The following is a 12,828-nucleotide window of genomic DNA, read 5'->3' as shown; positions in this document are numbered from 1 at the left end:
CAATGGAAATGTCAGGGATTTCAAACCTCCACAACCACTCCTAAGTGTGGCAGGTGCAAGTGGGTGAACAAATCCAAAGAATTCCCTCAGCTCAGTCCTTCATTTGGGCAAATTGCAAACAGCAAAGCTGAGAAGCTCTTTGATGTATCACAAGTACATTTAATTTGAGATCACCCTGCATTCCAAGTTCCCTGTCCAGCAGAGCAAGAAGGAGTCCCTGGGAGCCCATCACAGATTTCCTGCTTCCAATGGTTCCCTCAGGCAGCAAAAGGCAGAGCTCAGGGGAGGGAGCTGCAGGGAGGTCTGAGAGAGGAGAGAGAGCCTGAGAGTGGGGTGGCTGAGACGGGTAATGTTTGGCTGCAGAAGCCTGGTCTAACTCAGCAGTGACTTTTCCTCCTCAACAGATCAAAATATTCTGAGGCAGGAGTAAATGTCCAACAGCAGCTCCATGGCCCAGTTCCTCCTCCTGGCATTGGCAGACAGGCGGGAGCTGCAGCTCCTGCACTTCTGGCTCTTCCTGGGCATCTCCCTGGCTGCCCTCCTGGCCAACGGCCTCATCCTCAGCGCCGTAGCCTGCGACCACCACCTGCACACCCCCATGGGCTTCTTCCTGCTCAACCTCTCCCTCACAGACCTGGGCTGCATCTGCACCACTGTCCCCAAAGCCATGCACAATTCCCTCTGGGACACCACAACCATCTCCTACATGGGATGTGCTGCACAGCTCTTTTTCTTTCTGTTCTTCATCTCATCAGAGTATTTCCTCCTCACCATCATGTGCTACGACTGCTACGTTGCCATCTGCAAACCCCTGCACTACGGGACCCTCCTGGGCAGCAGAGCTTGTGCCCACATGGCAGCAGCTGCCTGGGCCACTGGGTTCCTCACTGCTCTGCTGCACACAGCCAATACATTTTCCCTGCCCCTGTGCCAGGGCAATGCCCTGGGCCAGTTCTTCTGTGAAATCCCGCACATCCTCAAGCTCTCCTGCTCACACTCAGGCTACCTCAGGGAAATTGGGCTCATTGGGGTTAGTGCCTGTTTAGTGTTCGGTTGTTTCATTTTCATTGTTTTCTCCTATGTGCAGATCTTCAGGGCTGTGCTGAGGATCCCCTCTCAGCAGGGACGGCACAAAGCCTTTTCCACGTGCCTCCCTCACCTGACCGTGGTCTCCCTCTTTGTCAGTACTGTCATGTTATCCCACCTGAAGCCCCCCTCCATCTCCTCCCCATCCCTGGATCTGGCCCTCACAGTTCTGTACTCGGTGGTGCCTCCAGCACTGAACCCCTTCATCTACAGCCTCAGGAATCAGGAGCTCAAGGACGCACTGAGAAAAAGGATGACTGGATGCTTTTCAGGAGCAATAAAGTGCCTGTTTTCTGGTGTGTAGCATTGAGAACTCCTTAATGGCCCAGCCTTCCTGCTCAGGTTTTTTGTGGAGGTCATTGGGTTCTTCTTGCAATAACTTTCTCTGCAATTAAATTTTATTTTTCATCTGCCTTCTAATTTAGTGTCTACCCATTGCATTTGACCCAGAGATGTATAAATTATGAATTGTGCTCACTGAGTATTTAAACAAAATAAAGGACCCTGCAGTGCCTTCTTTCTCCAAGACCCTTCTTCTCAGATGTTCCCAAAGGACAGCACACTGCAGGACAGGGTGTATTTGCAAACGGGAAGGGGACAATAATCCCAGCCCAGCAGCACTGCCAGGGAACAGCAGGGCTTGGTCTTTGCAGAGCTGCTCTCTTGCCACTTCCACACTGTCCTCCTGAGCCCCTTTCTTGCTGTAAGGCCTGAGTGCTCTCTGAGCACAGTCCTGGGGACTGGAAGCCCTTGGAGCACAGGCAGGGACAGGCCCTGGGAACTTGTGAAGCAGAGCTGGGTTCCCTTCCAGCATCTTCAGGATGCTGTGGGATATTCTGAGGGCAGGGCATGTGTGCACACAGTTTTGGACTTAATGAATGTGCATTCAGTTTTGAACTGAATAAATTGTAGTTATCCCCAGGAAATGTTTAACATATATTTCTATTTGCATAATTAATTTAATCCCCTTCCATCCCTCTCTCCTCCTCTCTCAGCCTTCACCAAACTTGAACACAGTACAAACTGTTGTGAGAATACTTCTGCCTGAGAGAATAGCAAAGAAACTCTCCAGAACACCCAGTGTCTGGGACAACCGATTTAATGCTTTCAGTAAAGCAGGAGAAATGACAAATAACAATTATTTATATGCATGAGGTACCAAAAAACACAGAGTGAACAGTGTAGGTGGGTTTAGACAGAAAAGGGCTAGAGCATCACTCATCTCATTCTCAGGCAGACATTTCAAATAGATCTAAGGCAGCAAAATCCCTTCCATTAAATATGCAGCTGACTACAAGAAGTCCCAGGTGAATAGCACAGATGCAATGTCAACCTTCTTCACTTCTCAGTCACTTCTTCTGTCCCCTTGCTCCAGGGCTGCAACTCTCCTGCAGTGTCCCCATGACACTCCTGCTCTCTGCTTTCCAGGTTCCATTTTCAGATCCAATCTTCCCCTCCTGTTCCCAGGGACATCCTGGGAGTGCTTCAGAGCTGCCATCCTGGGGCAGCTCCTGCCCAGCGTGGGCAGGCACAAGGTCTCTCCAGCTGCTCCTCTCCCCTCCCCAGTGCCACTGTTTCCTGCAGCCTCCTCATCCTTGCCCAGCACAGCCCTCCTGGCACAGTTGTGCTACCCCCTTGTTCTCCCCCCTCCTCAGGCACCTGCCCAACCCCCTCAGCTCCAGCCTGATGGCCACAAACCTTCAGGGCAGGGAGGCACCAGGGAAAATGCTGAGGAAACCTTTCAGCTGCACTCCAATCCAATTGGAGGGGTTTGCCTCGAGGAAGAAATCCCTTCTCATTCTCCAGAACCACCAGGACAACCTGTGTTGTGTCCTGGGCACTCCTCTGGAAGTGTGGGCTATGGAAAAGGTTTTGGTGTCAGGGATATTGGGAAGGCTGGGCAGTGTCACTGGGAGACCTCTCCCAAACCCTTGGAAAGGCCAGAGCCAGCCCAGAGCTTCCTGGGGCCTTGGCAAAGGCAGACATGGAACCAGTCTGCAAACAGGGCAGCAAGGAGGGTTGGCAGAGTTCCACACTGCTCAAGCTCAGCAGGGAAGGGGATAGGGCAAGTCCTGCTGCAGCCATTGCCAGGCATGGGAAGGACAAGGCAGGGATTGCAGAACCCCTGTGGGAGGGAAAAGAAGGGGATGTTTTGTGCCCAGACTTTATCAAGGCCCTTGACATGGTCTCCTGTGGTCTTCTTATGGCCAGACTGGTGAGAGCTGGACTGAAGAAGTGGAAGATGTGCTGGGTGGGAAGTTGGCTGAATGAAGAGTGTCAAATAAAATCCATGGTACAAAGTCCTCTTGGCAGCAACTTCCTGGTGAAATCCTTCAGTGACCAGTCCTTGAACACCACTATAGAGCATCTTTATTATCTCTCTGTACAATGGGACAAAATGTATTTTCAAGTCCTTTGTGGATGATGCCAAATTTCAGGAGCCCTTGAGCAACCTGTCCTGGTTTAAGGACACATATTGGCGCAGGTACTCCAATAATGGAAGGTCCCAAATGATTGGAGGTTGGCGAATGTCACCCCAATCCACAAAAAAGGCTGCAAGCAGGACCCTGGCAACTACAGGCCTGTCAGCCTGACCTCGGTGCCTGGCAGGGTTATGGAGCAGATCATCCTGAGTGCAATCACACAGCACCTTCAGGATGGACAAGGGATCAGACCCAGCCAACATGGGTTTAGGAGGGACAGATCCTGTCTGACCAACCTGATCTCTTTTTACGATCAGGTGACCCACCTGGTGGATGAGGGGAAGGCTGTGGATGTGGTCTATCTGGACTTCAGCAAGGCCTTTGACACTGTGACTTCACATGTCTCCTATGGCATCACATCCTTCTGTGACATCATATCCTCCTCTGTGACATGACAGCTCTCCTATGACGTCACATCATCCTCTGTGGCATCACAGCTCTCCTGTGACATCACAGCTTTACTGTGATATCACATCCTTTCTGTGACATCACATCTTCCTCTGTGACATCACATTCTCCTCTGTGACATCACTGCTATCCTATGTAATCACATCCTCCTTGTGACATCACATGTCTCCTATGACATCACATCCTCTCCTGTGACATCAAATCCTCCTCTGTGACATCACAGCTCTCCTGTGACATCACATCCTTCTCTGCGACATTGCAGCTCCCTGTGACATCGCATCCTCCTCTGTGACATCATATCCTCTCCTGTGACATCATATCCTCCTCCATGACATCGAATGCTTTTCTGTGACATCACATGTCTCCTATGACATCACATCCTCCCTGTGACTTCACATCCTCCTCTGTGACATAGCATGTCTCCTATGACATCACATCCACCTCTGTGACATCACTGCTCTCCTGTGACATCACATCCTCCTCTGTGACATCACAGCTCTCCTGTGACATCATAGCTCTAGTGTGACAACACATCCCTTCTGTGACATCACATCTTCCTCTATGACATCACATCCTTCTCTGTGACTTCGCATCCTCCTCTGTGACATCGCATGTCTCCTATGACATCACATCCTTATCTCGGACATCACATGTCTCCTATGAAGTCGCATCCTCCTCTGTGACATCACAACCTCCTCTGTGACATCACATCCCCCTCTGCGACATCACATGTCTCCTATGACATCACATCCTTGTCTCAGACATCACATGTCTCCTATGACATCACATCCTCCTCTGTGACATCACATCCTCCTCTGTGACATCACATGTCTCCTATGACATCACATCCTCCCTGTGACATCACATCCAACTCTGGGCATCCCAACCTCCTTTGTGACATCATAAGCCCCTCTGTGACATCGCATGTCTCCTATGAAATCACATCCTCCTCTGTGACATCACAGATCCCCTGTGACACCACATCCCCCTCTGTGACATCGCATGTCTCTTATGACATCACATTCACCTCTGTGACATCAAAGCTTTCTGTGACATCACATCCTTTCAGTGACATCACATCTTCCTTGGTGACATCACATCCTCCTCTGTGACATCGCAGCTCTCTGTGACATAACATCCTCCTCTGTGACATCGCATGTCTCCTATGACATCGCATCCTCCTCTGTGACATCACATCCTCCTCAATGACATCACATGCTTACTGTGACATCACATCCCCCCCTGTGACATCACATCCTCCTCTGTGACATCACATACTCCTGTGTGACATCACACCCCCCTCTGTGATGTCGCATGTCTCCTATGACGTCACATCATCCTCTGTGACATCACAGATCCCCTGTGACGTCACACCCTCCTCTGTGACATCACAGCTCTCCGGTGACATCACATCCCCTTCTGTGACATCACATCTTCATCAGTGACATCAAATCTTCCTCAGTGACATCACAGCTCCCTGTTACATCACATCCTTCTCTGTGACATCACAGCTCTCCTATGACATCACAGCTTTCTTGTGACATCACATCCTCCTCTGTGACATCACATCCTCCTCTGTGACATCACATTCTCCTCTGTGACATCTCCGTTCTCCTATGTAATCACATCCTCCTTGTGACATCACATGTCTCCTATGACATCACATCCTCTCCTGTGACATCACATCCTCCTCTATGACATCACATCCTCCTCTGTGACACCACAGCTCTCCGGTGACATCACATCCCCTTCTGTGACATCACATCTTCATCAGTGACATCAAATCTCCCTCAGTGACATCACAGCTCCCTGTGACATCACATCCTTCTCTGTGACATCACAGCTCTCCTATGACATCACAGCTTTCTTGTGACACCACATCCTCCTCTGTGACATCACATCCTCCTCTGCGACATCACATCCTCCTCTGTGACATCACATCCTGCCCTGTGAAATTTCATGTCTCCTATGACATTACATCCTTCTGTGACATCATATCCTCCTCTGTGACATGACAGCTCTCCTATGACGTCACAACCTCCTCTGTGGCATCACAGCTCTCCTGTGACATCACAGCTTTACTGTGACATCACATCCTTTCTGTGACATCACATCTTCCTCTGTGATATCACATTCTCCTCTGTGACATCACAGCTCTCCTATGTAATCACATCCTCCTTGTGGCGTCACATGTCTCCTATGACATCACATCCTCTCCTGTGACATCACATCCTCCTCTGTGACATCTCAGCGCTCCTGTGACATCACATCCTCCTCTGTGACATCACAGCTCTCCTACGACATCACATCTCTACTGTGACATCACATCTTCCTCTGAGACATCACATCCTCCCTGCAAAATCACAGCTCTCTATGACATCACATCCTTTTCTCTGACATCATATCCCCTTCTGTGTCATTGCATGTCTCCTATGACATCACATCCTCCTTGTGACTTCACATCCTCCTTCGTGACATTACAGTTCTCCTGTGACATCACATCCTTCTCTGCGACATAGCAGCTCCCTGTGACATCACATCCTCCTCTCTGACATCACAGCTCTCCTATGACACCACAGCTCTATTGTGACCTCACATCCTTTCTGTGACATCACATCCTCCTCTGTGACATCACATCCTGCCTGCAACACAACAGCTCTCCATGACGTCACATCCTCTCCTCTGACATCATATCCTCCTCTATGACATCAAATGCTTCTCTGTGACATCGCATGTCTCCTATGACATCACATCCTCCCTGTGACATCACATCCTCCTCTGTGACATCACATGTTTCCTGTGACATCACATCCTCCTCTGTGACATCACAGATCCCCAGTGACATCTCATCCTTCTCTGTGACATCCCATCCTCCTCTGTGACATCACATCCTCCTCTGTGACATCGCATCCTGCCTGCGACTTCACATATACCTCTCTACGTCACAACCTCCTCTGTGACATCACATCCCCCTCTGTGACATCATAACCCCCTCTGTGACATCACATGTCTCCTATGACGTCACATCCTCCTTTGTGACATCACAGATCCCCTGTGACATCACATCCCCCTCTGTGGCATCGCATGTCTCCTATGACATCACATTCACCTGTGTGACATCACAGCTCTCTGTGACATCACATCCTTTCTTAGACATCACATCCTCCTCTGTGACATCGTGTGTCTCCTATGACTTCACATCCTTGTCTCAGGCATCATGTGTCTCCTTTGACGTCACATCCTCCTCTGTGACATCACATCCTCCACTGTGACATCACATCCCCCTCTGTGACATCATATCCCCCTCTGTGACATCCCAACCTCCTCTCTGTGACATCACATCCTCCTCTGTGACATCGCATGTCTCCTATGACATCACATCCACCTCTGTGACATCACAGCTCTCTGTGACATCACATCCTTTCTGTGACATCACATCTTCCTCGGTGACATCACATCCAACTCTGTGACATCGCAGCTCTCTGTGACATAACATCCTCCTCTGCGACATCCCAACCTCCTCTGTGACATCATAACCCCCTCTGTGACATCACATCCTTCCTGTGACATCACATTCTCCTCTGTGACATCACAGCTCTCCGTGACACAACATCCTCCTCTGTGACATCACATCCTCCTCTGTGACGTCACATACTCCTCTGTGACATCACAGCTCCACTGTGACATCATATCCTTGTCTGTGACATCCCAATCTCCTCTGTGACATCATATCCTCCTCTGTGACATCACATCCTCCTCTGTGACATCGCATGTCTCCTATGACATCCCATCTTCCTCCTCTGTGACATCACAGCTCCACTGTGACCTCACATCCTCCTCTGTGGCATAACAGCTCTCCTGTGACATCACAGCTCTACTGTGACATCACATCCTTTCTGTGACATCCCATCTTCCTCTGTAACATCACATCCTGCCTGCAACATCACAGCTCTCTATGACATCACATCCTCTCCTGTGACATCATATCTTCTTCTATGACATCAAATGCTTCTCTTTGATATCACATGACTCCTATGACATCACATCCTCCCTGTGACTTCACATCCACCTCTGGACATCACAACCTCCTCTGTGACATCATAACCCCCCCGTGACATCGCATGTCTCCTATGACATCACATCCTTGTCTGTGACATCACATGTCCCCTATGACGTCACATCCTCCTCTGTGACGTCACATCCTCCTCTGTGACATCACATCCCCTCTGTGACATCACAGGTCGCCTATGAGATCACATCCTCCTCTGTAACACCACAGGTCTCCTGTGACAACCCATCCTCCTCTGTGACATCACAGCTGTCCTGTGACATCATAGGTTTAGTGTGACATCACATCCTTTCTGTGACATCACATCTTCCTCTGAGACATCACATCCTCCCAGCAACATCGCAGGTCACTATGACATCAAATCCTCATCTGTGTCATCATATCCCCTTCTGTGACATCGCATGTCTCCTATGACATGACATCCTCCTCTGTGACATCACAACTCTCCTGTGATATCGCATCCTTTCTGCAACGTAACATCTTCTTCAACGTAACATCACAGCTCCACTGTGACATCACATCCTCCTCTGTGACATCCCAACCTCATCTGTGACATCACAGCTCTCCTATGTCATCACATCCTCCTTGTGACATCGCATGTCTCCTGTGACATCACATCCTCCTCTGTGACATCACACCCTTGACTGTGACATCAGAACTCCCCTGTGACATCACATCCTCCCTGTGACATCGCATGTCTCCTATGATATCACATCCTCCTCTGGACATCACATCCTCTTCTCTTACGTCGCATGTTTCCTATGAAATCACATCCTCCTCTGTGACATTACAGCTTCTCTGGGACATCACATCCTCCTCTGTGACATCGCATGTCTCCTATGACATCACATCCTCCTGTGTGACATCACAGCTCTCCTATGCCATCACATCCTCCCTGTGACATCACATCCTCTCCTGTGATATCACATCTCCCCTGTTACATCACTGCTCCCCTGTGACATCACATCCTCCACGTTTCTTTTTATAGATTTACACCCTAAATGGCTGGTTTTCAATGTTTTTTATTCCAAAATGCTTTCAAATCTTTGCATGTTTATGTGTTCTCTTATATAAAAATCACCCATAATGAATCCCCATACATGTGTCATTTGATATGGTCACTTTTCTGTGTTAAGTTCCCTGCAATACACCCTCCTTAAAATATGACAGCTGATCCATTTGGAAACTCACCAAAGGACAGGTGAGCTTCGTTTCTAGTTTCGTTCATTATCTCCTAAGATTTGATATTCAGGGACTGAAACATTATGGTCTCTCCTTCTGTCCTGATCTGTCTCCTCTAAGCCCTCCTTTTCCTGTTCCCGTGGCTTCCATACCTTGTTAGCTTGTCATCCCCCCCAGCTTTACAGCCCCAAATAACACGTGTTTCCTCTCCCCCTGTGAGCCATCACTACTTTTCTCTCAACCCTCTTCCATCCAAGCCAGCAGCTCTTCCCTGCCAGTGCTGCTGCCTGGAGAACCAGAAATCCTGGGCTGTCCTTTGCCTGTTGATAAACAAAGCAGTGGCTTCTTCCCCTGGGGACTGAAAGTGTCACCTCCCCCAGACTGGGGCCTGGAATTCCAACCACATTCCTGACCTTGGGTTTCACAGTCACCCATCAGTTTGGGGGAGGGGAAAAGAAAAAAGGTCAAGAGATTAGAGCAGCAAGTAAACTGGGGCTACCTGTACCTTCATTTTCTCAAGTTGTTCTGGAGAAATAAATAAAAGTAGTACTATGGGGGTGAAAAAGTTCAAGCCAGGTATCAGTTTACTGAATGTTATCAGGGAATACAGAAGAAGAACATGCCTGCAAACACACATCTGCACTAACTTATCAAACTGTACAGTGCAAAATCTGACCCCAAGGAGTCTGTACGAAACAGTGGGAATGGAATCAGAGAGGGGAAGGAAAAAGTCAGCAGTGCCTGTCCCAGCCAAGGGGCATCACTGAGCAGCACCTACATTTCCATGGCTCTCTGGGCAGGTCATTTTTCATGGGTGCCAAACAGCACATCTTGAAGCTTCTTCCCATTGCAATACTACAGACATTTCAGGGCATCTGAACAGCCAGATTCTTAAAGCACAGCGACCTCAAGGCAAGGGAAGAAGTGAGATTCAGTGGCACTTGGCAGAAGCTGCCCAGTGCATTGTGTCAAATGGGTATTTACCCAAAGGAGCAACAAGCTCAAGCCATCAGGGAAAGAGCCAGATGATGAAAGGGTGTTAGCTGCTGAGAATTTCTTTGGGAAGAAGTAGACTGTTAACTTGAGATAGAAATTTGCAATATACCATGGAACCTTATTCAAAGTCCAGCTGGAAAATACCTTCTTCTTAAAAGTGTGAAATAAATCCTAAAGTGTCATCAACTATGTGATTTCTCTTTATTCACAAATTAAAGAAACATAACTCAGAAGTGATCTCACTCTGTGCTCCAGTGAGATTAACATTAGAACAATATTGTCACTGTCTGTTTGTCTCTTGTGCTCCTCACTGGAAGGCACTTGGTGCACCCCTGGATATCCTGCTAATGAGGTAAAACACTAACCCTTCTAAAGTTCCAGATTTTCCTCACCTGTTTGTACACAGTTGGACAAACTGGACCAAGTTATTACAAGTTATTACTTGAAAGTCACCTGCTGTATTTAACATTAATTACTCCTTGTTTTGATCGTAGAGGAAAAAAGCTCACACAACACAATCTCTGTGGACCCAACAGAGAAAACATCCCCAGGGTCTTGTTAGAGCACAAACCTGAAAAAAAGGGATGAGAGAATCACAGAATCATCAACATTGGAAGAGACCTTCCAGATCTTCTAGTCCAACTGTCAACCCAGCACCACCAGAATCACCCCTAAACCCCCTCCCAAAGCCCTACATCCAGATGCCACCAGAATGCTTCCAGAGACTCCACCACCTCCCTGGGCTACTTGTTCCAATGCCTCAACACTCTCTCAGTGGAAAAAGGGGTTTTGAATATCTAATATGAACCTTGCCTGATGCAATTTAAGGCCGTTTCATCTCTTCCTGTCACTAAAGGCTTTGCAGAAGAGACCAACCCCGACCCCACTAAAACCTCCTTTCAGGTCATTGCAGAGAGCAATGAGGTCCCCCCTGAGCCTCCCCTTCTCCACACTCAACCAGCCCAGTTCCCTCGGCCGTCCCTCAGCAGACATGTTTTCCAGAGCCTTCCCCAGCTCCGTTCCCTTCTCTGGACACACTCCAGCCCCTCAAGGGCCTTTTGGCACTGAGGGGCCAGAACTGGACACAGCACTCCAGGTGGGGCCTCCCCAGTGCCCAGCACAGAGGGGCAATCAGTTCTCTGCTCCTGCTGGCCACACTCTTCTCCACAAAGGCCACGATGCCCTTGGCCTTCTTGCCCCCTGGGCACACTCTGCCTCATATCCAGTCTCTGTCAAGCAGCACCCCCAAGTCCCTTCCTGCTGAGCAGCTCTCCAGCCCCTCTTCCCCCAGCCTGGAATGTTCCAGGGGGTTGTTGGGAGCCAAGGGCAGGCCCTGACACTTGGCCTTATTGATCCAGCCTGTCCAGATCCCTCTGCAGAGCCTTCCTGCCCTCCAGCACATCCACACTCACACCCAGCTCAGTCAGTCTCCCAAACAGAACAAAGTCTGACCACCAGCAGTCCAGGCTGTCAGTTCTGCTGCCCCCTCCTTCCTCTACCTACAGTGGAAAACTCCATCATTTTGGGGTCTCTGTGCCCGTCAGCTCCGACCCCCACATCCCCCACCAGTCCCAGAATCATGGAATGGTTTGGGTTGGAAGGGACCTTAAAGAGCATCTCAGTCCAACCCCCCGCCATGGGCAGGGACACCTTCCACTAGACTCAGAGCTCAGAGCCCCATCCAACCTGGCCATGAACACTTCCAGGGATGGGGCAGCCAGAACTTCTCTGAGCAACCTGTGCCAGGATCTCACTACCATCACAGTCCAGAAATTCTTCCTAATATCCCATCTAACCCTTCCCTTTCTCAGTGTGAAGCCATTCCCCTCGTCCTGTCACTCCAGACCCTTGTAAATAGTCTCTCTCCATCTTTCTTGTTGGCTCCCTTCAGGCACTGCAAGGCCACAATTAGGTCACCCCAAAGCCTTCTTTTCTCCAATCTGAACAATCCCAATTCCCTCAGCCTTTCCTCACAGCAGAGCTGCTCCATCCCTCTGATCCCCTTGGTGTTCCCCTCTGCACTCGCTCCAGCAGGTCCATGTCCTTGCTGTGCTGGAGCCCAGAGCTGGAGGCAGCTCTGCAGGGGTGACAACATTACAGCCCTGTGTGTTCCAGCAAGGACACTGTGGAACCTCCTGGAGTAAAGGGGCCATTGTGACACTGCAGGGCCTTCTGGAGCCAAAGGAACCCTGGGACACTGTGCAATCTCATGGAATGAAGGGGAGCATTGTGACAATGTGAAAAGTCAAGGAATTAAGAGGCCACTGTGACACTGCAAGGCCTCATGGAACCAAAGGAACCCTGGGAGACTGTGGAAACTCATGGAATCGAGGGGCCATTGTGACACTGTGAAACTTCATGGAACCAACAGGCCACTGTGACACTGCAGGGCTCAGGGAACCAAAGGATTCCTGGGACACTGTGGAATCTCATGGAACCAAGGGGCCACTGGGATATGTGGGGCCTCCTAGAACCAAAGGAGTCCTGAGACATTTTGCAAACTCATGGAATCAAGGGTCCATTATCACACTACAGAGCCTTACGAAGCCAAATGGACCCTGTGACTCTGTGGAACCTCATGGAATCCAGTGGCCATTCCCACAC

At 49.5% G+C, this 12,828-nt stretch overlaps 1 protein-coding gene across 1 annotated transcript; it reads left to right on the top strand.

Moving 5' to 3' along the window:
• Positions 1-430: 430 nt before the first annotated feature.
• Positions 431-1,390, top strand: LOC135406376 (olfactory receptor 14J1-like). Its single transcript, XM_064640778.1, has one exon. It carries the CDS (start codon positions 431-433, stop codon positions 1,388-1,390), a length of 960 nt encoding a protein of 319 aa, XP_064496848.1.
• The last annotated feature ends 11,438 nt before the right edge of the window (positions 1,391-12,828 follow it).

The sequence above is a fragment of the Pseudopipra pipra genome, chromosome W (genome assembly GCF_036250125.1).
Source record: "Pseudopipra pipra isolate bDixPip1 chromosome W, bDixPip1.hap1, whole genome shotgun sequence".
NCBI classification, from domain to species: domain Eukaryota; kingdom Metazoa; phylum Chordata; class Aves; order Passeriformes; family Pipridae; genus Pseudopipra; species Pseudopipra pipra.
The sequence above is the reverse complement of the archived record's forward strand: the minus strand, read 5'-3'. Positions and strand labels throughout refer to the sequence as shown.

Bases quoted from the DNA above. Each gene is read 5' to 3' on its own strand.
- LOC135406376 (XM_064640778.1), top strand. From the start codon at position 431: ATGTCCAACAGCAGCTCCATGGCCCAGTTCCTCCTCCTGGCATTGGCA.